The sequence below is a fragment of the Fulmarus glacialis genome, unplaced genomic scaffold (assembly GCF_000690835.1).
Source record: "Fulmarus glacialis isolate BGI_N327 unplaced genomic scaffold, ASM69083v1 scaffold5079, whole genome shotgun sequence".
NCBI classification, from domain to species: Eukaryota; Metazoa; Chordata; class Aves; order Procellariiformes; family Procellariidae; genus Fulmarus; species Fulmarus glacialis.
Genome location: NW_009235078.1, coordinates 73003 through 99694, shown reverse-complemented (window position 1 = coordinate 99694; position 26692 = coordinate 73003). Strand labels below are relative to the sequence as shown.

At 35.4% G+C, this 26692-nt stretch overlaps 1 protein-coding gene across 1 annotated transcript in view; it reads left to right on the top strand.

The window, feature by feature from the left end:
• Positions 1 to 1438: 1438 nt before the first annotated feature.
• Positions 1439 to 26692, top strand: part of WDR70 (WD repeat domain 70) — a gene marked incomplete at its 5' end in the record, with an annotated part of 57394 nt that continues 32140 nt past the window's right edge. Inside the window, 2 exons of the mRNA XM_009585869.1 lie at positions 1439 to 1613; positions 22370 to 22469. Coding sequence (XP_009584164.1) covers positions 1439 to 1613; positions 22370 to 22469 — 275 coding nt within the window. The remainder of the gene's footprint in view (positions 1614 to 22369; positions 22470 to 26692) is intronic.

Here is a 26692-nt window from a genome sequence, read left to right as displayed (position 1 = left end):
TCTGCAAACTTACTGAGGGAGCACTTGAATGTCTTATGCTAGAGCTCCAAATAGAGCAATGAAGTGATGCCTTACAGATAGGAGATTTAAGGCTTTTAAAAATGAGTCTAATCTTGACTTTATTATGGACAACTGGAGATTCATTCTACTTCAGTTACTGATTTCTCACTACTATCATTAAATGTGCGATTAAATATAACTTCTGTGAGCTATTTCCAGCTCATTTTCTTGTCTGTTTCATCCTAGAATTATATATATGTCAGCTCTGTAGCCTGTCTGGTCTTGTAGCTCTGATGGAAGTTCCTAATGTTATGCCGCAGTGTCTTGTCTTGTTCTGGAGAAATGGCAGCCTTTGTTCAAGTGGTATTTGCTTTGCTAGAGACCAGTGAATTACATGCTGTTGGATCATAGGCAATGTTTGTATAGTCTAAACAAATGAGGTTTTCTTGAGAACTTAGTGATTTTTTTCTTTCTAAATGAATGATCTTCCTTTCTTTGCCAAATCCTGAAACTCTTCTCTGCATTAAATGCCAGAAGAGTTTTGAATTTTTATCTGGAAAGAACTCAACATATTAAATGGACAGAAAACATTTGTGTCTAAGACAGAGTTTAAAAAGTCCACCTGTATCTCAGTGTTTCAGTTCTCTCTCATTTGGATGTTTTTGTGTATCTAAGAAACATGGAAGATCCAGGCAGATATTCTTTTTTCATTAAAAAGAAAAAGGTTGTATTTATTTTGCTAATAATGTGGGAAAAACTCAACTTGAAAAAACAATATTACATAAATGAGTCTGTGTAAAGTATTTGAAGAATACTTTTACAACAGAACTCTAAGACCTTCAGGATTAGTAGAAGAGAACTCAATAATATTGCAATTAATTGTTCAAAATGCCTTTTTAATATAAAGAAAAATCTGAAGAATAGCCAGCCAGTCTGCAATACTGCCAGTTAAAAGCAGGTTTGTCAGTTGTTGCCATGTCAGAACAATTAAGACAATCTGTTTAGTTAATGAATTTGTAAAAGCATTTATGCCTGTTTCCTGAAGTCTCATTTATGTAAAGGACTGAATACTTTCATCTTCCTGATTTCCAGTGACAGTGGAGACTATGTAGTACCTGAGTATTAACCTTTGGTCATTTGTCCGTTTGTAAATAATTTTATGTATGTACATGAGAATTTGGGAAGAACTGATTTTTTTTTTTTTTTTAAACCTTCACATGCTTGGTTAGTGAATATGATGTTTCTTACTTGAAAAGTTGTCACGTTAGTTTCATGACTGCCATACCATATCTTAAATGCTATTTTGCCATTACAACTTTATTTGAACAATATTATATGCCATTTATGCTGAAAAAGGTGTTTGATTATATTGTAAGAAGAATTACTTCATATTTATTAACTTTATCTAAAACAACTCTTTATTTAAACCTTTTCCCAGAACTGTGAGGACGTGGGATGTTAACAATGAAAAAAAGCACAAAAGTGTATTTAAACCACGATCAGTTCAAGGTAAACGGGTGATTCCTACAACCTGCACGTACAGCAGAGATGGTAAACTTATTGCAGCTGGCTGTCAAGATGGCTCCATCCAGATCTGGGATAGAAATATGAGTGTAAGTCAAGTATTTGATAACAATATATGCTTCTAATATATCAAGTGCTGAATGTTGAAGCTGATAAAATCAATTTTGGTACTTTTATACTTACTTTTTTTTTTCCCTCCCCTGAAAACTAAATAACTCATAGGCAAAATTTAATATTTCTTGTGCCTCTCTACAACCGATCATTCAGTGTGCTGCTATTCAGTTCAAAACACCGAGGAAACTCTGTTTTTTTTAAAAATAAAAGTTGGCCACATACCTATGTTTAGAATATTATTCACTTAAGACGCAATGCTTGTGGAAAAAGCTGTAATTTCTTGTTGGTTCTTTTGTAATTAAAAATACATACTTCCGTATTTTATTTGAGATATTGAATACATGAAGCAGTAACTCATAAAATTTCATACTGAAATCCGTTATTCATCCAGATAATAGGCAGAGGAGAATAGCATCCAAGTGGGTGAGGATAAGGGTAATACTGCATATTAAATGCCAAATGTTGTTACATTGTTCAATGTGTAAAAATTAACACTGAGGCAAATTTGAACAATTTATGTAAATGCAGTGTGGTCAGAAAGAGTCAAAATGGGAATGATTTCAAATTATTTAAAATTATGAAATATACTCTGTATTTTCTTCGTTCATATTAAACTTAAAATTGGATTTCCAGTAGTTATGAATCTAGCTGACAAAGAATACATACAATTCTTGCTACTACTTTATAATTCGAAGCTGAGAGCAATCAGTGCTTCCTCTTGCTTTGTGTAGTATAGTTTACAAACCAGTGCAGTTCCAAGAGTTTAATTTTGCAATGTTGAGTGCAAGTTCACCAGGCAAAGCTTTACTGCTTTTAACATTAATCATCCTAATAATCATCCATATCTCCTTTGTGCCCATCTTACCCAAAGAATTGATGCCCAGTCCCTTTCACTTCAATGGAATAAGTACTTATGGCATGCATAGGAGGAGAAAATGAGATTAGAGTCAATTTTTTTGGAAGCCAAAGTAAGATTACAGAGGAAATGGGGCAGGGGGGTGCAGGATCCTTTGAATCAAACTGACATCATAAACCCTTGAAAGCTGTACAATAGGATGGCTTTGGGGAAATAATACTGAACTAATACAAGTTATGTTAGTCTGTTCAGTTTCGTCTTTCAAAATACTGATTTTAAAAAGGAAAACAGGCAATTTAGGGAACTTTTCATGAAGATTGAATAAAATTTGATTGCTGGAGGCAAGAGGAAATGTATAGATGTAAAAGGAAAAGAAAGCCCGTTGATCATATTCAAAGTACAGCCTGTATTTTGGGATTGTCATCTATTTTTATTTCTGTTTTTATTTCCATTATAAACCCAGTAAAACTTCCTAATGGCATGAAGCTTGAGAATTCATCCTAAGTATAAACTTGTTCTAACAGAATAATAAATTTTTCAGAGACTGGCTTTCATCACCTGTGTATGTTGTTTATTTTAACATACACAGTATTGAAATATTAAGCTTTCTGGTGTAGTTTTAACAATAGTGCTCTTCGTAGTCTGCTTTTTCATGTGCTTTTCCGTTTGAATTTTTGTGTGTCTATAAGATGACATATTGCAATGCTGATTGAGTGCAGTTTAAGGTGATTATGAATACTTTAAAGATCTATCCTGTGCATCTTGTGCAATTTCCAGCTGGTGACCCCTGTATAAAATGCAAGACTGAAGTGATTTCCTAGTGGAAATGAAGTTGATAGTGTTCTTGGATTTGTACTTTTAAAGCCTAAAGAATTTTTGTCTTTGCTTTTGTTGGTGTCATTAAGCAACGTGCAAGATTTTTGTGTAAAGGAGCAGTGTAAATTGCTTTTTTAGTGGCATTCTTACCTAAAACGGGTGGTACTCTCTGGAAATCTCTGTGTATGGTTAAAATCAGGCGTTTCACAAGGCATCTTGATGAAATAATTAAAAAAAGAAAAAGCCATCATCTTATATTTGGGGGGTGGGGGAGTGATAAGAAAAAAAAATTAAAAAGGAACATGTAGTCAAAGTAGGATTTAGAAAGAGGAGGATGGGATTGACTCCTGCACTGGAATGATGAAAGCACTTAGTGGCCTGACAGGATGCAGAGATGCTTGCAAAGGCGAACAAGAAAATGTTAAGTCATGACAAAGTGGTGGGGGTACGAACTGTAGGTGATGCAGGAAAATAGATAAAGCTGTGGAGAATCAAGACTGAGGGTTAAGCTGCTTGAAGAAATACATAGTAGAAATAGTAACTTCTGATTTTTGAGGAAGAAATTTTTTAATCCCCTTAAAGCAAATATTATTTGACTTTGTTGAAACAAGTATAGAGCTGTATACACAGATTTTGCTGTTTTAGAGTACATCTCTGTTTCAAGTCAAAATTAAGATAGCATTTGCGTTTAACTTGAGAAGGCTCTATTGAGTCTGTAACAAAAATCACTAGTGTTTGAAAGCAGAAAATAGTTGCTATAATTTCTTACACTTCATCAGTTAGGAGTGATTCTGGCATCATTATTTTAGACTATGGATTTGGTACATATGCAGCAGGAAGAAAGATACATGCAGGAAGGTGTTTAAAGTTAACTGTAATTTAGTTGACTGTGCTGTCATGCCAGAGCTGATCCAATAAAGGCCTGTTTTGACTGTCTGAATTCATTTTTGCATTTAAGCAAAAATATAAATGACATTTTGACCTTGCTGTTGGATGCCCATACCACTATTCCTGCATATGGTGGTAACAGCACAAACTAAATCCAGGAAGGTGTTCTTGCCGGATATTATGGCTCACACTACATACTGTCCATAGTCCCTGTTATTCTGGTGTCTATGAAGGTTTTAGACACATTCCCACTTCAGAAAGAGGGAAATTTCTCTTTGCTTCAGGGAAAATGTAAGGCCCCTGCTTTCCCATAGGAGCAGGGTCATGAAAACAGCAGTAGCAGGGACAGAAGTGGATACCCCGATAGGAAGGAGGGTCTGATAATGCCCTTTCCTAGAGCAAAAGGGGCACTCATTAGAGGCAGGCACACTGCTGCAGTGCTAGTAGGAAGCCTGGGGGCTCAGAAAGACCGCACCACTTTACAAGGTGGCAGAAGCTCCCTGACGAAGCTCCCAGAAATCTTCCTTGCCACTGTAGCCATAGTGTCTGACTGCTGGTTATCGGTTTATTATCCTCTGCTCCACATGTGACTTGATAGCTTTACACCTGACTACCGGAATCCTACTGATGGGTCTATCAAAGGGCAAACAAATTAAAGATCAACCTGTTGTGTGGTGGCGTCCCTGTGACATCACTTGAGTTCGCTGCTAGGTAGTGTAGAATTTGGTTCAGAATGGTGTGATTAAATAATTCTTTGAATTTTTTTTTTTTTATTTAGAAAGAAACAAGATCTTTTCTATCCCATGTTTTATCATCCCTGCTGAAGTCAAAGTAGCCATTTGTTGTAAGTTAGGGTCATGAATTAGTTGTTTTTTCTAAGCCACTTAAAGCCACCTCGGTATCTGCTTTTTTTCAATTATGTTATGCCTAGGGAGTGATTTTGGTGTGTGATCAATTCCCTTCTTTAGTTCTGACTAGTAAGGCACGCCATGAGTGTCTCATTCAGTTTTCTGCTTCCACTGTTTTTTGGTGCAATTCCAAATCTCCCAGCTGTATGTAGTGAGAGTAAAAACACTTTTGGAACTTCTGGAGGAAGACTTTTTTTGCCTTCATGACACTGACGTTGATAACTTGCTAATGCTGAAGTTAGCCAAATGCATTCCGACTCTGCCTTGCCTTTCTCCAAACTTCCTCAGCATGATCATGATCCATTATAATCACCTGCCTCAGAGGATTTTTTCATTTTGTCATAAATCTGTGTTATTTTCTCACGTATGTTATTTTGTCAGTGCATGGTTTTTCTTTAAGGTTCATGTACATGTGCATTTACAGTGCACATTAGCTTAACGATCTGTCAGCTTGTTTGAAATATTATGAACACTGTCAACTTGGCTTAAAATAACAGCTTCAAAGGACATAAAAAATAACTTCCTTCAAACTTCCAATGAATAGTGGAAACAATAGTGTGAAATAGTCAATCATAACATAACACATTAGAACTCTCTCAATTTAAATTTTCTGAGTTGTGGAGAACTGTCAGGCAAATATGGAGAGTTGGAGAGCGTTAGTGGTCAAAATAAGACAAGACCCTGAAAATTATTGATTCACAGGGCAGTGCAGTAAAACCCCTAGATTTACCTGCAGTTCAAATAGGTTCAAATTCCTCATGTTGCCTGTGCTTGCCCATTCAGAGCTTTTTGCAAGACCAGTAGTACCATATTGCTGAACAAGCTGATCTGTGGAGCCAGTCTTTAGTAACAAGAATGAAGTGTGTCTTGCAATCAGTAAACCTTTGTGTGCCCAGTTTTCCTGTTAGAAGTGGGAGTATCTCATTCATAGAGATATGGAAAGACTGAAGTCATTTTTGTAAAGACTATTAGTACACTTGGTGGGTAGCTTAAAAATGTATTGTGAGTTAAAATCGGTAGAAATCTCTTTAATGATCAAAAAAGCTCCCCTCATTTTCCACACTAAACAGGAAAGGGTCAAGGTGTTTTTCATTGATTACAAATAGGATTTATTAGGATGAGACAGCTAAACTACTTAGTTAGCCTTTCGTAGTCTTTCAAACCACCTGATGAGGCTACTCTTAATGTGAATTTTCCCTCCAGGTTTTCCTGGGTGCATTCAGCCCAGGATTGCATAAACAACTTCTCTGCATATGGCAGCCTGAATAATTTTTCTCAGTTTCACACATCACGTATTTTATGGTATACCATTGCAACTGTGATACAAAAATACTGATAAGAGGCAGAGTTGGGGGGGCAGAGTTGTAAGGAGTGGTGATGTCTTTAAATGCCTTTAAGAAAACAGCTTGTACACCGAAAATCTTGGGTTTTTTCCAGCTATATTAAATTGTGTCTGTTTAGAAACCTTGAGTAATTTTTATAAGCTTTTAGCTATCTAATGGCTGCACTGTGAGTAGTAAAGAATTAGCTTTGACAGACATATCTGTAATAGGTTTATCTTTCTATGTAGTGTAAATCTGAACAGGAAAGATGCAATGTTTTATGATTTTCAACGTAATTTCATTGTAATTAATCACAAATTGATTCAGTGCTCAGGGAAGGATTTTTATAGCTAATGTTATATATAACTTCTGTTTTTTTACTTTCTTGTTTCATAAATGACCTAGTGGTATGTTTAACTCCATTCTTCAGCTATTTCCTGCTCAAAAGTGAGCATCTACTACAGCGTTACTGAACTAATGCTTTGCTAGTGTTTCTTTTTTCCTGGTTTTAAAACCTTATTTTGATTTTAAATTGATAGAATAATTTATATATTTTAATTAGTTTTAAATTACTTAGCTAAAGCTCAGAATGATTTTACAGAACTTAAAATGCACAATAATAATGAAATCCAACACAATACTAATATACTGCCCACATGAATATCCCCGAAAATGGTGTGATCAAGTGATAATCCCAATAAACTGTTTTCCACATGCCCTTAAGCTGTCCTATCCTCAAAATATAAGGGGAAGAAAAGTGGGATGTCACAGTATGCACTGAAGTTAAGCAGATCTAAGCTCTGTAAATTTTTATTACAAATACTCATGTTAAAAGTATTTTCCAAATAATTGCATGATTTATAGCTGTAAGATAAATACATTTCTATATTTAGTGATTGTTTGCTTTGAAAGGTTTTTTGTAAGCTTTCGTTTTGTGGTGTGCAGTATGAAGTTTTAAGGTAGAGTTTTTGGAGATGAAAAGTTTTACAATTATTAGAGCCATTTTGAAGAAATACTCTACAACTAAGGACACAGATTTAGATAATGCGAAAAGTAAGATACTTTTTTTTTTTTTTGCCAAAATAGGGTGACCCTTTTGTTTTGGAGTGGGAATCCAAGCCCAGATCTTATTTGGAAATTTTTTTGTAAACTTTATTTTGCTGTTCTTGATGGATTTTACAGCTGATGCTGCCAAGACAGAGTAATGAAAACCAGTAGTAAGATCTGAGACTTGCTGTAAATATTTTCTCCATTAATTGGAAGGTCCTCTGAGGGGACTTATACCCAGGCTTTGGGAAGATGAGATTATTGGATCTTTGCACAGTTAGGGGATGCTTTTTGCATATGCTGACATGCAAAAGACATAGCTCTCAGTAATAAATTCTTGAAATGTATGTCTACTAGAAAGCTTTACTAGTGTGCATATGCCTTTTTAGATACAGTTTCTAACAGGCAAAGATCATAGTATGTCTTTGGCATCTGGTCTATCAGAGCATTCCAGGATTATGCTCTTTTCACACCAGCTAGATCTTATTCATTATTTTGGACATGGAATATTCACTTGTCTATTTGTATATTTTGTTTTGGTTTTGCTTATCTAGAATTTGGGGTTTATATTGATATCTTCACAGCATTAAAATTATTCCAGTGAAATGTCAATATTTAATAGAAGCAGTTTAGAATGACTATTCTTAAATTTGCTGAATATCACTACTACAGCTAAACAGTAGGCAAGTCTTCCAGTTTCCCCCAGTATGTAACATGCTTTATGCTTTGAAGAGGGCAGTCTGGCTACATCTGGAAATTTCTTGTGTAAATACAAGATGAAAGATATCCAAATATACTATATTCCCCTTTCAAACTTAAGGTAAGTTTTCCATATCCATATGTGCCAGACCTCTGCTCCAGAAACTGGAAATCACACACAAGCTTGCCAGCAGCAAATATTAGCAGATTCATATATTACTCCTTTTTGTATATGTCTGGTTTATCTGGTACATCACTATCTATACCCTGAAGCTAGCTGCAGTAAAGAATCTGCCAATCATATGCTAAAAGAAAATGTGCCCTGCTGTATTTCTAAGTGCATTTCTCTCTTATGTAATAAACAGTTTATAGTTAAGAATTATCTAAATGTTTGCACTATCTAGTATAGAGATGAAAGGCAATTCTAAATCTTGAAGTCTGTTCACACCCCAGTGAAAACAGCATAAACCATTTTACTTTGGATTCATTTATGGTTAAAGGAAGAAGGCTTATCCCACAAGGATTATATATCTTTCTTTGATTTACTATTTAGAAGAATAACAGTAGAGCTTACAGAAATAATTTTAAAATGACAATTTGAGAAGAAAAGAGTAGGTATTATAGCAACATGATTGGCTTTATTAATATTGTAGTGTTATTAATATTAATGTTACATTAATAATGTTACAGAAATAGAAAGATAAAATAATGAAAAATAATGAAACAGAAATAGAAGAGCCTTCTTGAGCTAGCTTTGTTATTTTAGGGAAAATTTTCCTTTTATGCAGAGGCAAAAAGTTAAAAGTACAGATGCTACGTTTCGTTCTAAGAAATGAGCTCCAGAGTGGTCTGACTTATCAGAAAAATGACTTTTAGGTACTGTAGTATATGCGCTGCTCAAGCAAGCTGAACACTTCATTGGTCTAGAGCCTGATAGGGTTTGTAAATTACGAAAAGAATTTTGTGCTTGATGTGTGTATTAGGAAGCTAGTTTTACGTCCAGATGTTTCTCATTGTGGTTCATAGTATGTCACTGTTTCTTGAAGCTAGTGAGGAGATGAACAGCAGGTTTATACTGTGAATTTCATAAAAGCAATGAAAAGTATATTTCTGTACAACTCTTGGTCATTAAGTTTGTTTTATTAGAGATGCCTGAAATTCCCATATTTTGAAATACTTACGAAAGGAAAGCTGTTACAGCTTGATCAAGTGGATTTATTTAAGGACAATAAAGGTAGGAAATAATGACTTCTGATCTGTGGAAAATACTGAATGAAGATTAGGCACTTTATGTCTGCATATGCTTGCTATATTTCTTGGCTTAATTTATGGGCCCTTTGCCCCCTTCCAGCTTCATATTTGGATATATCTCTTGCAGGCTTCATTTTTCTCATCAATTCATAACTTTCAGAAAGCTTTCTGTTTTGGGGTATTCATAAAGAATGATGTGAAGTGAATTTTAGAAAATAGTGTACTAAGAGCTAGCTGGGTTGGGTTTTTAGGTTTGGGGGTTTTTTAATGGAAAAGGAAACTAGAATTAGGGGTTTTTTTAATGAAATGGTCGTTTCAGACAATACAAAATCTCAAAACTAAAATAATGATTGGGAATTTTTAAACTTTTGAAATATATATTTACCTTCTCATTTCTCCTCATTACTATAGTAAAGTTAACTTTTCTTCTATTTCTTATTTTTTCCTGCTCTCATTTTAAATATTACCAAATTTCTAACTTTTCCAGAGGTCTAATGCAGAAGATGGGTAACAAATTCTTCTCGTTTAAGAGTTGTGGGATTTTCATGTGTTCCTGTGTCACTGACCACGATCAGAAGGTGGATATTGGCCTAGGAAACCAATAGTTTAATGTTGTGCGGTGCTTGTGTGTAACCTTTTTCATAACTGTTTAATGTAGAAAAAATAAACTTACCAAAGACAAACAGACAGAAAAGTATTTTGATTTTTTTTACTCAATTGAATAAGAGTGATTTGTTTTGAAATGTGCTCAGTTTTATGACATTAAGAAATATACTCATATTTTTAATTAAAAAAAAATCCTCATTAATGTGTTAGAAATTGAGAAGCTAAAAAAAAGAAGATAAATTATAGTGAAGCATAGCTTTTGTATGTAACAGGAGGTTACATACACTTGACTCAGAGGAAGTCTGATAAAGAACAAACTATTTCTACATAGAGAACAATTGTTTCATGGCTGCTTCCATTAAAAGGTGCACTTCTGTGAGGATACAGTTTTAAATGTGCTTAAATAGTTGGCCATAATACACTACAGACTGCTCTCAGTTTCTAAACAACATCTCATAAGTCTAATTAACTTTAATTAAAAAACAATTGCATGGCATTTGTAGAAAATTCGTAATAAGATTATAAATCAAAAAGGTTATTTTATTATCAATAAAAAGATAAACTGCACAACTACACCGTCTCTTGGCACAAGGTACAGGACTAAACCAATCATGTGAAATGAAAAGTATTTGTAATAATATTATATTTTTTGTAAGACAGCCTTCAGTGAGCAAGTTTCTTTCAACTCAGGTATAAATCTCATAATTAAAACCTAATTGAATATATGTGAGGCTATCTTTATGAATAAGTAGAACTTCCAGTGCAAAATATTTTAAAATAAAGGGTTTTTTTTATTATTTCCCTATTTCCTAGAGTTTGTTTTCAACAGATGTTAGTGCTAAACAGTTAGCAGAGAGGCTGGGGAAATTGGTGGAGCATTGTCCAGCTGTGTTTTATTTAATGTATGACTGCAGTGATACTACACAGACTGAAATCAGATACATCCATGGAACAGCTGCCTTCCTCGAACCAAGTTCTAAATTTCTCATGAGACAGAGAACTAGATTTGGAGTTGGATTTGACTACCTATGTATTTAACACATTATCCGGAAATACATATACAGTGTGTCTCCGTGTGTCGAAGTATGCCCACAAACTTATTATGAAATTCTAATTTAACAGAATTTCTGAATTTGTATAATCATTCTAAGCTCTACTAGTTTAAACAAAGCACTCTTAGATAATTCGATGTGTGTAACTTTCATTCAGATTAAGCAACATAAGGGTTTTAAAAAAAATGCCTTTATGGTTACTATTTCACTTTTTACCATGTATATGTATGATTTCCAGATTTGGCTTGTGACTGTTTTGTGCTCAAAGCAGTCACCTGTAATCAGCGCTAAAACTTCATTTATATTTAATTTTTGGTGTAATACATTTTATTAATGTTGGGATAGGATGGCCAAATTAGAAAGTGCTGTGCTAGCTTTGTATTTCACATACAAAGAGTGAAATATTCTGAAAAAATCTAATTCATTGTATAATCATAGACCATGCTTTTTAAGGACACTAAGAGCTCCTGGTGAATGTAGCTGCTGTGATCAGCACATACCCTGGTAAGAGCATATAAATGGCACTGTATCCTAGCTCCCTAGCCTGTTTCTTTGTCCTCACCAGTATGCAGGTCTGTGGTCTCGTTTAGAGAGCAGATTGAGCCTGAGACCTGTAAGCAAACTTCATCTTGTTGATGTGGCCAGAGTACGCTGCTGTGACTTTTATAGCGGCTGTTTCATCAGGGCTTGCAAAAGCACAACTAGTACAGGTAGTGTGTTCCTGCCCTCATAACGGGAGGACTGGCTTATATTCAAGACCACCTTCAAGAGCCTGAGTGATTTTTCAGAAGTAGGGACACCTGGTTTAGGCAGCAGAAAGCATTGCATGTCAGCCATTGGCACTTCTCAGATACGTGCAAATGCCTGGTTGATTTTGATATTTGATGTGGGTGAAAGTGTGGTGCCAAAATGGGTAGGAGTTGGCAGGGGTGTAGGAATGTGTTCTGTACCCTAGACAGGTCACTGTTGTTTCTTGTCTATTGCATTGAGGTAGGAGAGCAAGGCAGGGCTGTGCTAATGTGTGCTGCTGTGTGTCTGCGTGTATAAACCAAACTTCAGTTTTGATTGTTGTCCTTCTGAAACAAATGTGTTTATGTCTGAAAATGAATCCTTTGGTGTCAAGTTGGTAAGAGGTTTATACCGATAAACAAAAGTAAGGCAGTGTGCAAACTCAATTGCTACTTGTCTCCTTTTTTTTCTCATTTTTAAATAATAGTTTATTGTATGTCCATATGTGTTATGGAAAAGGGAGTGGTGGTTTTGTTGGTTTTGACTTTGTTTGTCTTTATGTGAGAAAAACACAGGTGCGCTTGAGGATTAAGTGAGTGATCTGTAATTGCTATTACTGGAAGAATATATATTTAAGTCATTGGAAAAATACAACTGTTAAAGAAGACAAAATGAGGTGACAGTGGACCCTAAAAGTAAAGAACCATTATCAAGGAAACAAAGAGGGAAAAGACATCAAAGTAATAATACTGGCAACGGGTTATTGATTGGATTTATTACAGTGTGTTTTACAATATGTGGCAGAAGTGACATGACACATTGTGATGCATGTAACAACATTTTTCTTATGATGAATGGTTAAAAGAGATTAGATCTTCCAGGGAAATTGAGGAGATATGGTATCCAGGTAAGAAAATCAGGAACAACTTTCTTCATGTTGAATTTGAGTTGCCACTTAAACATTCACAAAGTGATGTCAAGATGAACTAAGATGTTCAGCAGACAGAGAATGATGTACCTTTTCTTGGAAGGTAGTTTAATGGCATGAAAATATTGGTAGTCATGGTTGTGAATAAAGGTTTTAAAAATGCATTGTAGAGTGAGAAGTTCAGTGACCAAGGAGGTTGAGTAATGGTGAATAACCAGTGAAACTGTGAGAAAGAGAGAGAATCACGCACCAGAGAGAGTAGTGAAAAAGAGAGCCAACATGTAGAAGGTGTTCAGGAGATTCTGGACCTCATAAAACACTGAAGAGGGGAATAGAAAATAGGCACTTTTTTCCAAGGGGTAGCGTTGTTGGATTTGTCAGGGTTAAATCTGTTGAGACTCAGGAAGGAATTTAAGTGGGATTGACAAGGAATGAGGATGGAGGAAAAGGCAGTATTGGATGAAAAGGCCGAAGTGTGCAAAAGATTAATGGAGAGAGAGAGGAAAAAAAGAAACATGGAGCTATTTGGTGAAAAGTGGGTGATGAAAATGAGATTTCTGAGGTATGACTTTCACAAAAGGCAATTCACGTGTCTCCCTATGCTCTAAAGATGCCACTGCTGATGGAGAAGAGATATGAAGTTGCCAGACATGAGTGTGAAATACTGTGCTGAAAAGAAACTGGAAGGCAAGGAGGAGAAAATGGAATGAATCTTTTTGTTGGATGGAGAAGGATTTTAGGGATGCTAGTGGTGAAAGAGAATTGTAGTCAGGAGAGGTACTAGGGAGTGTCATTAAAAAACGGAAATAGGAAAAGAAGAGTAAAGAGGGGTTTGAACATTAGCAGTAGAGGAGAAGGCTAGTTGCAGAACGAAAAATTCTGTGATGATTCTGTACTCCTCAGAGACAAATTGTATGGAAATACTGCAGTCTGTTAGAGGGAGTCTTGGATATTGATTAGGACATTTTTACATTACCATAGCTTTAATAATCATTATTATTTATATGAAACGAGACAGAAGGGATTAATTGATTTAAGGACATCAATTCCAAACAAAGGAATTCTATCCTCTCATATTTAAACAGTAATTTGTTTTTAATATCTATTAAAAAAGAAAACTAATTTTAAAAATGGTCCATGTTTGAAATATATTCAGGAATCTCACTGTAGAACAGCAAGCCACATTTTTCTAAAAGTTGTTACAACTTTTTTCACTCTACCTAATGCTTAGGTACTTGATTGCTGCTTTGTAGGTTAGTTTGGAAACTTGATACAACAGAGTGTTGTCCAGTGTAGATGAATAAATATACCGTGTGTTTTAAAATGGAAACATTCATTTTCAAGTCATTTCAATATTGAGTGTCAGAAATCAAATCCAAGTATACCAGAGCCTCATCTTGCAGTAGCAGAGAAATCTTGGTTTTAAATTTAACTTATTTTACAAAGTATCTTTAATCATGAAAGATTTTAAGTGGTTTTTTGGGTTGAAGTTGATGCTACCACAAAACCTGAATTGCCAGAGTTATTTAAGACAGTACGTTGTTTCTGAGCGAACTACTTGCAGAAAACAATTTTTGAAAATTTTTTCCACTTTGCCAATTTTTTTGCTTACAAGTGTGTAGGGTTTTTATTTGTTTGCTTATTTAGCTAGTCAATTATATAAAATTATTGTGAGGAAAAAAAGCAACGTCAAAGAAGTAATCATGAAACTGAGATAGGAATATTGCTTGAAAAGAAAATAAAGTTTGCTTAAGTTACCTTTTTTTTTTCCCCAACCAGCTTCTTACTTTTACGTTTTAGTCATACATAATTCTGGGGCCTAATCCTGAAGTCGCTGAACTCATCAGGTAAAATTCTGAGTTAAAGGTAGCTGAAATTGAGGGCATTTAGCAACTCTGCGTCTTGCAGATTAATGGCAACATATCTTTGGTTATTAAAAAAATGCATATACCACACCATCCACAAGTGCCTGCCTAACCTGTCACAGAAGAAAAGGAGTTTCCTTTAACTTCTCAAAAACAACTTCTCTCAACAACTTACTTTGCTTAATGATGATGGCTTTTTTTTTTTCTAGAGGCTTTTAAAAAAAAAATAATATGTGTGGACCTTGAAAATCAGTGTTAAGTATATTGAGCTAATAATCTCAGCCACCTTATGCAACATAATTTATAAACCATTGAGGCTCTGAGTTAAGAATGCTCATGTTATCTCTGAAATACTTCATGTGGCAAAATATCACTTACCCTTTTAACTGAGGCATTATTTCTTCTTTGCCTTTCCACTTGAACAAATAAAACCAAATCCATGTTTTAAAAAATTTATTTTATTTTAATTAATAAGCAGAGAAAATACAGTGTAACGGTTTGCAATACATTTATGTTGGAAAAAATCAAATAATGTAGAAGAAATAATAGCTCACGATATGTTACAAGAAGTTTAGTGAAAATGACTGTTCATTTCTTAAAGAAATATACCCATCTTGTTGGAATATACGTGTTTTAGCTACTTTTTTCCAACAACTAAGTAAATTTATTATACATCCACCTTTGATAACTCACTGCAAACTACACCTTTTTTGGCTCAGAAATATTAGCTTTATGTGAATTTCTGTATATTTTCAGTTATATTTCACTCTCTTCACACTGTACCTCTATAAGATCTCTAAAATGGTCTTAAGCTTTGGGAGCACTGAAGACTGAAAGAATGTGAGAAATTATACTGAATTATGGTGGGAATAAGTTTGTGCTAGTTGCTTTCTAAAGACATCTTTGTAGCTTCTTTATATTTTTTCTGTTTATACTCTTACATGTTTATTGCCAGTAGGCAAAAGGCCACTTTTAATTGATATGAAACATCCGGTGTTGGCACAGGTGAGTTTGAAGAAATCGGTGGACTTTGAGTGGGGTTCTAGTATATCCTAACTAAATTTTTAATGGAATTTTGACAGAATAACATTGATCAGATTTGAGTCTTTTCTGGAAGGCAAAGGAACCTTCAACAGCTGGGCAAGTCTGAGTGACTTTATTTTTGAAAGAGGCAAAAGAAGGGTTTTGTTTGTTTGTTTACAGAAGCCATATTTATGATAGTAAAAAGGAAGAAGATCATAAATTTGCTGGGATAGCATGGGATGGGTTAGGTAAGTTATGGAAAGATACAAAGGAACATTTATTTTACATCCTTGTACATTTTTCTCATACTGTGTAAAAAATCCCCGAAGGGAGCAAACTGAATAGTTTTCCAAAGCTATTTTTATTAGTAATATTTATCGTTTTTGTGGCCAAGATGGATTATTTTCTCAAATGCAAAGTTTGAAAGTGCAGCCAAACATTCAGCTGGGGTTTCATTTTCAAACCATTAGGCAAATATTTAGCAATGCTGTTAAGAAACCATCTTTCTAAAATGGTTTCCTAAAATCTTTCTTGATGAATTATCTTAAACAAGAAGAAATTGTTTCTGTGGTCAGCAATATTCTTAGAAGTTGAATGCTCTAAGTGCTGAAGGAAGCATGGGTAGATAGGAAGGACTTTCTCATCACTCTGCAGGGGTTCAGAGACATCGCTAAGGCAAGACAGCCTGCTTCCTTCCTTGTTTTGTCTAAAACCACATATGGTCAAATGTATCGCGTGCCTTGCCTCATTGCCGTCTGTGTAAATGTTTTTCAATAGAAATCAACTTTTTGTATCAATTGCAATTAACAAAATGCTAAATCATTTTTCACCTTAACTGGCTACACTGCTGTGTGGCTTCTCTTCTAAGAATGCTGTTTTCCATAACAGACCAACATTTTCCAATTAAGCATTTCACACTTGTGTTTTTATTTTCGTTCATAGTTCCATGATATAATGCATGATTCATTGCAAGGGGTTGAAGGTTTTATAAACTTTAAAAATAGTTACAGGGCTGTTATCTTTTCTATTTTTTTTCTAGTTATTATATAGGTTTTTCATCACAATACAGTTGCTCAAGAAAAACTGCAGAATATTAAAAAAAAAAAAAGCCAAGTCTCTTATCTGCTCAGTAATTGCAAATAACTGGGAGAACTTCTCTATGAAATACATGTGAAAGATTATTGGAGGGTATTGAAGCACTGCTGAGTGTGAGAGAGAAAGAAATCCCAAAGTCTTGCCTCCCCTCCAATATCATCCCTCCACCCTTAGTTGCGACAGATGAGAATATAATGGATACCCATGACAGTTGAACACAATTGCCAGTCAGATGTCCTGGTTGTGGCAAATAAAGTTAGGTTACTGTATTCATAATGGGTTAATTAGGATTGAGAGGAAGAAAGGAGTGTTTCAGGTCTGCTAATGATACCTGTAGATGTCACTGAGTTAGAAAATCAGGGAGGAGAGCAAATCATGTAACACTGTAATCATGTAAACACTAAAACCTCAAATTTCACAAGTTAATCTTGTTTTGTATCAGTATGGTCATTTCTGAAACAGCATCCATTTCTACACCACGGAAAGTGGTATTGAAGAGCTGTCACATAAATTGAAAGCCCAGGGATAATGTTTACAGAGACTTAGGGAAAGCATCTGATACAGTCTGCAACTGCTTACTCAGGTAAAAAATTGAGAAATTTCTGAATTCAGCTCTCATATGTAGACCTGATAATTTGTAAGTTATATACTAAACCCAGAAAGCACAGCAACGTTTCTTTTGTGGATTATAATTGAGAGTAAAGCCAAGTATGCTTCCTTCAGTAGAGATGACTGAAGGGGGGATGGGGAAATAGCCATTTGGAGAGTGTAACTCGTGCCCTGGGAACCTGTCTGTCTTGTCAGCTGTGATCACAGCTGAGATTGCTGGCCGTCTCTGGTAGGATCACTTTCAACAGACCTGGTCAGCTTTGCTCAGTTGTGACTAAAAAGGTTTCTGGTTGGTTGGTTTATTTTCTTCTTGCATCTTTATAGCTCATGCCTTTGTCACCTTGAGACTGGCCTACGATAATATGTTATCTTGCAAGGCTTTTATGTTTATTAAAATTATAATTTTTGCAGTTGAGTATTGTCAGTGTCAGCTAATTTATTTTGCTGAAAGTATCTTAGTTGGGTGAAATCACCCATTTAAGTCTCAAACAGCTATACATGGCTTGGGACTTGCCTGTCTGGAATCTCTGCCCAGCTAGTCCTGCCCTTCTGCCTCACATTTGAAACCAGTGCAAATGCTGATTTCCAGCTCTCTCAAGGAACATTGGAAACATTCCTTGATGTGAAAGAGGGGGAACAGCTGGTAAGCGAGCATGGGAGGCATCTCTAGAGATGAGCTTCCATTTTCAGAATACAACTTCCTTGTGCTGGAGCAAACTGGAGTAGATTGCACATCGCTAGTGGCACACTCAGTATTGGATAGAGTTCCTTTTGCTGTAGACACGATTGTGGTTGCGTGGTTGACTGTGTTCACACTAATAAATGAGTAAAATTTTGTTACACGTCTGTAATACAGGGAAAGATTGATAAAGAAATCTTTGTAGACCTCACTTTCCCTAAGGCCTTCCTTAATTTACTGCCTCTGCTTTTAAAAAAATCTTAAAGATGTTAGGAACAAGAAGGAAGGAGAATGTCTTGGCTGGAACATTCATTGTTTCGTTAAAAGAAAAAAGGCAGGTGGGGAAACATTATAATCTTGGGAAAGTGTCATCTTACTGTGAAATATTGTATCCTAGAAACAATGTGGAAAGTTCAAAAATTTCATTAGTTAAGTGTATTGTTGTTTTTCTCATGGACGTGGCTTGGATTTCTGAGGTGAACAAACTGACTAGGTCTGTCTTCTGCTTTTCCTAGAACATGTTTTATTTAGGATTCTGGAGGAGAACAGTTGTGTGACGCTGAACTCGAACTATGCGGTCTGTTGTAGGTCATTCATTTGTGATAAACACTTCACGTGGCCACTGTTTTATTCACTTCCCATATTGGTCCTCTTCAATCCACCCAGATTTTTGTACAAAGGCTGTTCATTACTGACGCTCCAGTCATGTACCTTCTCCCCGCCCTCCCCCAGCCCCCCCATCTTCCCAATCCTTTCTCTGGCTTCTGTTTATCTTCTGGTTTTCATCCTCTCTATGAGGACTGCGGTGATATTGCAAATCCTGACATTTATCTGTTATCCTAGTTTTTTTGATACATGCAACTGCATCCTTTCTCACATGTGCTTCATGTTTTCTGCCTGTCATTTCATGTTGCACACAAGTCCAGTCAGCTGTAATTGCTTAACAAAAATATATGTGCTAATACAAAGCTAGAAAGAAAGTGCTTACATTGCTCGAGTTATTTGCTAGAAAGCCTTCAAACAAGTTGCAGAAGACAGAGTGTGTTACTGCAGAATTTGCTGAAATAACTAAACCTTTAAAAAATTTTAAGGACTGGTGAACTTGTCAAATTTTGTATGGCATATGACTAGTATTCCATAATAGCAGGCACCTCTGCAACAAAAGGAGAGGGGTAATGAGGGAGAAATGTAGATACACTTTGCCCTAATTATCTTTACATCTTTATCTGGTGTTTCAATGCTCTCTCCCTCCCTTCCTGAACGAAACTTTTGAATTGTGTACATTAGTTTTGTTGTTTCATGTCTTTCCAGCAAGAAACATTCTGATAACAATTTTTTTTGCTAATGATTTGTTAGCAAGATTAGACATCTGTTAAAAATGTTAAGAGGCCAGAGGCCAAACACATTATTTTCTTTGAAAACTGCAATGAACATTTGCCAGTATATGTAAAAACTTCTTGTTCAACCTTCTATCATTTTTAGAGCAACCTTCAATCATTTTAGAATATTTGATTTAGTATTACAATTCAGGGTTATATTCCTTTGCAGAATAATATATGGAGGGCAAGCTTGCAGAGCTCAAAGTTAGGAAAACAATCTTTTTACTGGTAAACTGAGCAAATTTATTTTTAAAGACAAACAGAATTGCTGATGCAATCTTACTGTCCCCTCGTTTTACATGAAATCCTAGGGCATCTAAGCTGGACAGAGTTGGGGTAAATGTGTTATGTTGTTTTCATTTTTGTGATTAAGGGGCAAATAATGTCTGAGCCTTGGATATCCGTATGTTGCTATTTTTCTTTTTCTATGGGACAGTTTAAAAAGGGTAGGAACTGGTCAAAGGATAGGTACTTCATTGAGAAGGCTCCATAGTGGGTGACATACTTAAGGTGAGCTGTTTAATTCCTGAAAGATACAGTTTAGGTTTGATTAATGGATTAATAAATTCATACTAAATAAAATCAGTATCTTTGGCCGCAGAAAAATAACAAAACTCCTGAAACATTATGTGATTATCTATCTATCTATCTACATATATATAGGTGTTTCGGTTTTTTACTAGTAAAACATAAAAGAAAATGAATTGCTTGGACCCCAAAACTTTTTCTTTATTTTAATTTATATCCAAAACAAAATGAAGGAATTGCAGATTGATTGAGGATGAAATGAAAGAAAAAAAAACCACCCTTGCATTAAGTTGGGCAGCAAAATGAAAAAACTGTTCTTTTTATACATGTGTATCAGTGTGACATTGCCAGGGAGGCATGGGAGTGTTGAGTACACAAGTATTGTGGAGCCCAAACGAAGTTTTTCCAATTTATTTGAAATAGCTAAATACCATATTGTAATCTGTCATTTTTTTAAGGTGTTATTATTAACCATTTATGATGTTTTTGTAAGTGTCCATGGTATTTCTTAGACAGAAAATACATCATTGTAATTGCTTGTTAATGTTTAACAAATATTACAGAAAATATATTTTCTGATAGCCAATTCACAGTTTATCCTTTATATTTTACCACCTACTTGCAAAATTGTATGTAACTGGATGCAGAAAATATGTTTCTTAGTATTTATAATGACCCCACCAAAGACACGTAGTTATAAACTGCAATCTGTTCACAGAGTTTCTCCAGGATATGCACGATTGCCTAGAAGTGACAGTAATTTCAAAACAAGTACTATGACTAAATGTAGGCTATTACATTCTATGACCAAATACTGTAAGAAGTATTTACTTGGTGTTTGAAGTCCTCCTGTGTTTGTTGAAGAGTCATTTGTGGAGGGAATGACTTACGTGACTCCTCTCAAAACTTGACTAAATCTGCACACCAAACTAAGCTTACAATCATTATTAATGTCATCACACGAAGATTCTCTAGCTTTTGGGCCAAATTTAGAACAAATATTTGAAAGGGTAAACAACATTAATAACTTTAATAGCTTGGGTCTTTTGCATACAAAATAGCCCATAAAAACAGCCTTAGTGAGGTGCATAGTCAAAAATTAGAAGATACGGTATCTGAGGATTCCCATGCAAGCTTAATTCAGTCCATGTGGTTGCATTTCATCATCACATCTTCCTTTTTTGTTCTGAACTGTGTCTCTTTTAATATATAGATTATATAGTAATCACTAAGCAGCTGCTCAGTATTTTGTCCTCTTACTGTTCAGGGTGTAATTCTAGATCTGACTTACTGCATATGCTGTTCAAACCCTCCTCTGGAAATATATGCTTCTATGCGTATTTTTCTGTTCTGCTTATCACTATAGTAAATAAAGGACTTAAAGGTCACTAATTTGTCTTCTTCCCCTCTGTATGAGGAAGGGCATGTTTTAATCCTCATCTTACAGATGGGAACCTGAGATACAGTTGCACAGGCCACCTTTAATTCTCGAATGCATTATTTTACAACTCTATGAATTGATTTTACGTTAGGAAAAGAGGACGAGTGAGAAGTGTAATTTCCTAGGTGTTAAAAAAGGAGTCAGATTTCTGTTTCAAATTTCGTTGTCGTCTGTTTCTGTCTTTTCTCTTTTCTTCCATTCTCCCTTCCTGTGTGTGAAAGGCATCTTGGCATCTTAGCTGAGACCTTTTTTTTTGGTTGGAAAGTAGGAAAGCTTGATTTTTACAGAAGTGCTAAAATTTAATTTGAGGTTCCTCCCTTTTTAATAGCATTTCTAGGGATTTTACTAAATAGTGACTTAATAAGTAAGAAGTCAGCTCTATACAAGAACAAAACGTTAACTTGAAAGTAATTTCTACCTTTCTCTAGGATTATCAGCAAAACAGAAATAATGAAAAATAAACATATGTAATTCCCAAACTTGAATTTTCTTGCAACTAAATGGAACACAAATCTCAGAGTATCTGAGCTTTGTTCCTTTATATAAGCATGAATTTTGTCAGGGATTAAATTTGGCAAAAGTAAATTCTTCCAATCCTTCTTTTAAGTCCTTTCCAAAGTACATATATTGTATTTTGGTATTTTGTGTAACCATACGCCTGCTTAGGGGAGTGTTGAGAACTGTCTTAAAATGTATTTTTATCTTAACTAGGCGTAACTACCTTTATTCAGTGCTAATGGGGGTTTTCCAAGAGCGCTGATGCTATGTAAATGTGGACTGTATAATTAAACCTATGAAAAAGTCAAATTTTGCATTCAGGTTCTTATTCTGAAACATATATGACATTTTTAAAAGGCTGTAGAAATATTTAGCTTCTGTACCTGCTAAAAATGCAGGGTTTTCTGTTTAAATTTAGGAATAGCAGCAGAGTATACAAAATGCTATAAAGAAATGTTTGTCCTGTCTTGAAATAAGCAATTTTTCTAATGTTTTATTTGTTTGACAAACAGGTACACACAAAGTTCCACTGTAGGCAAGCCCACGCTCCAGGCACCGACACTTCATGCTTGACATTTTCCTATGACGGTACTGTCCTTGCCAGCCGGGGAGGTAAGTGATTGAAAGAACTCTTTGATGTGTTGAATGTAAGACAATTTAAACTTTACTAAATGAAATGGTTTGATAAACAAACCGTTTAAATTGTATCATCGTTAAATGTAATTGTTTATGATGGAGGTAAGATAGTGAAATCAGATACTAGTGATTTAAACCTGAAGTGTTTCACAGTTTACGTCTTTTACACACCATGCAATACTGTGTTCCTGAAAGCACATTTTACAGCAATTAAGGAATATTTTAAGAGAACTTTGCTGTTTATGTTACACAGTTCCTAATCTGTCTTCTTGTCTAGCATTAATAATACGCCAAAAGGAATTTATTAGCTTAATTAAAAATAAAACGAGACCAGTTGTTACTTAGTTCTTTCTGGGAAGATTACTGCCTCTCACTAACAGTACTGCCTCTCTTTTCTGGATTTATTAATTCCTCAAGCAATGCAATGTCCTATGCTATGTCCTTTTCTGTTCTAACTGGAATTTTTATCTAATTTATGTTACAAACATTAGCAGGTGATGACTGGAAGTCAATGGCCAAGATGTACTTGAATGGCAAAAAAATTTGAAATGTCTACAGGACAGGAAAAAACTGCTTGTTTTTTAAACGTCAGATAAAACTTTTATAAAAGAATCTTAGATAACAGAACAAGTCTTGAGGAAGCAAAGATATATTCGAAGACTCATTCACTCCAGTATTGGATGTATTGGATAGGATGGTGTCTGCCTAAGACAGCTTTTCATACAGAGATTTGTCTACCCTGTATTTTGCAGGCAGGTGCAAGCATACAATCTGAGCTGTCTGGATGGAAACCAGCTGTAACCAGAAGCTATGTGTATGCATTAGCATGGCCCCAAGGCCAAATAAACAGGCCTAGGGAGAGGCAGTATATGTTAATGTTGGCTAGCATTGTGCCAAACATATGTACAGGACATCTGGTCAGTTTGGTACATAGACAGAATGAGATTACATATACAAAGTACCAGGATAGAGGTATTCATAGATGGCAAAAGCTCTGAAGCAGGGGATGTGCTTCCAAGCCAAGGGCTGAAGTTGCCTTGTGTCCTCCCCCTCCCCCTGTGCCTGATGAGTAGAGTGGCATTGGTGGCTTTTACAGTGATATGCAGCTGCTGTTGAATGCTACCTCTCTGACTTCTTTGTATGTCTTGCCACGTTTCTAAGATTCCAAACATTATGTTCCCCAGATCACATCTTTCAGAGTAAGATGATGGTAATCTTGTCCTTGACAGCCCCAGGCTTACTAGGACATGCTAATGGCACTTGGATTGTTTCTTAATTGTTGTTCAGGCTCCTGGATCCAGAGTTCTACTGCCACTGTACTCATCATGAATGAGTCCTAAGTGGTTGAGGTAAAAACTCTAAACCTTGCTGGTCCTTACTGAACCAGACATTTACTATGTGAGAACCTTCTCCTCCTTGGAAAGTAGGTGAACCGTCTGTCTGTTCTGGGCTAAGTGAAATGCTGCATCTGTCTGCCAGTGGTGTTGCTCCCAAAAGATTCACGGACATACTTCATAAGGTTTAAGGAGAAACCACAATGTGCTCTTAAATACTAACAGCAAACAACATTAATACTTACATGAAGAATATTCACTAGTGCTGTTTTGAAACCTCCATTTATGTAAATTCTCTTATGTTTCACTTTTATGAATGTAGATCACATAAATGGCCTTTGCTTATTTTTATTGCATGTGGCACTTTTGGTTGCCTGCTCTTCCTCATCTGTCTCCAGATTTTGTGTCATGTTAAACAGACTTTCATGCACTTATGTTTTATCTACCACACTCTGCTCTAAGCTATATAAAATGTTGATTGATTGTTTGCAGAATGTAAGACTGTACAGAAATTTGGCCCCTCAGTGTGGATAAAAGTGCTACCTTTGCCTAGCATATTAAAAAAGAAAAGCTCTGTGTGCACTATGCTAGAGAATAAGGAGGATTCATACCTTATTTTGACTTGTTTGGTTAGTGCTTTAATATGAGTATTGCTTTGGATCTGTACCAACAAAAGCAGATGTGGATCCAGCATTCATAGATTAACATACCTGCCAAGTGCTGAGGATCAAAGAGAGGGTAGTTGTTTGGGGAATGGGGACTTTCATTGAAAGCCTGATTGACTCTCCTGCATCTGATGTAGATTCTGTGTTGGATATGAGAGAGATGAGGCAGGGCTCAGCTGCAAGCACTAGGGAAAATGAAAACCTAAGGAGCTGCTTATGAGAGTTCCCAGTCTTACTCTTGTTGGGTATTAGGTAGTAACTTGACAGAAACTTAAGAAAGTGATATTGTTGCACACTTGTAACCATGAAAGTAATTTTTTCTAAATACAGTGAAGATAGTATTTGGGGAACGTTTTCTTTCTTTAGCAGTGAAGAGGTAAGCATTAGGACTGGACTTGGAGTCCCATTATGAAAATTTAAAAAAACCTTTTTTGACTCCTGGTATGTACAGAATTTATAGAGTTAGGTTTTGTCATAATATGAAGCAATGACTTCATTAATTCCATGAATCTCATGATAGCTATTAGTTTGGTCATTCATTTATTTTCTGTGGTATGAACAGTGTGCAGACTCAGTGCCATCTTAATCAGTAAACTAATATAGGAAAATAAGTTCACCATAAGTTAAATTACAAAAAAAATTTAATTTTTAAATTTTTAAAATTTTTTTACTTAATTAGAAGTAAAAATTAAAGAAAAAATATTCACATCTAAGCCTATGAGATAGCAGATACATGCTTTCTTTTGAGGTCAAAAATTTTTTTTTAATGTTTCCTTTTGATGTTTTGGTTTTGGGTTTTTTTTTTTTTAGTTTTAGCTGTATTTATCTTTTCACCATGTTCTTGAGGAAAAAGAAAACATTTAATTTTGAAGTTGCTTTAAAAAGTAGAAACACCTTGAGTACGGTTTCCTATATACTTAAGCATTATGCAGCAGCATGCATAGTGACTTTCTATTTTGTGTAGAGTAATAATATATTGCTCTTTATAGTAAATACAAACATTAGCATTTTAAAAATCAAATGGTTTTATGTCATTTTAAACAACACCAAAAATGCATTCATTAGCTTTAATAGGCATCGTCAACTATTTGTAACACTTGGAGCTGAAATGGCTTTCTCAAAGTCCTCCAGTATCCTTCACTTCTGTATGTTTAGAGAGGAGAATGCGCTGAAATATTTGGCCAGGCTGGTATGGATGCAGGTGATGGTGAGAGCTGTTCCAAGTATAAGTGCAGAATCCCCAATTTGTGACTTCCCTCCCAAGGCCTTTGGCTGTGAGTGTGGTCCCGACCTGTGGTGCCTCCGAAGGTCGTTCTTTAGCTGTTGCAGCTCCTCCTGCAGAACTAGTGCAGAATGCAGAAGTATATACCTTGTTCTGTAAGGTGCCTCTCCTCACATATATAGTATGAGCCTTCACAGAAAGGCTCAGAATTTATAAACGTAATAAATTCTGGTGCTCCCTCATGGTAAGCCTTGTTATGCTATGCCTTTCCTATGCTGCATTTTCTTTTTTAAATTCTCATTTCCTCTGTTTCTTTGCTTTCCCTAATGATCTTTGTGAATTTCTGTCCTTGAGTTTTGCTTTCAATACAGGACTTCCTCTTTAAAATAGGAGCTTCCTGAAGGGTGTTGCTGACTTCAGGCTCTTTGAATTTCTGGCAGCACTTTTGCTTCTTTCGGGCCTATTTGCATGCCTGTTCTTGTCTGCCTGGTCAGTATCTTCTGAAAAGAAAAAAAAAAAATCAGATAAAATCTTTGTAGTATCAGTGCATTGGCCTTATTTTGACTAAAAGCCAGTTGCAAAATGCCTATCCTGGCTCATCAAAGATTTTTTTTCTAGGACCTAATTGTTACCTCTTGAGAAATCCAATGCTCGATACCGTTGGCATAATGGTGTCTGACCTGATTGTATCAAACTAGGGCCTGTTTATTGGTATCCTTCTTATTAAAATGGCAAAGAACAGAGTTTGAAATGCTACTAAAAATGCCGTAAAAGCTTTAAATAATCCTGTCAGGCTTTGGAGAAGTCTGCCATCAAGAAAAATGATCTGACTATTTTGAATGCTTCATACTGAACTGCACAACTTCTGTTTATATGTTTTTGTTTAAGGGTAACCAGTTTTGTCCATGTATGAAGTAATTAAAAATAGATCAGTACTGCTACAGCTCTTGTAAAGAAGCCCCTTAAGCATTGATGGAA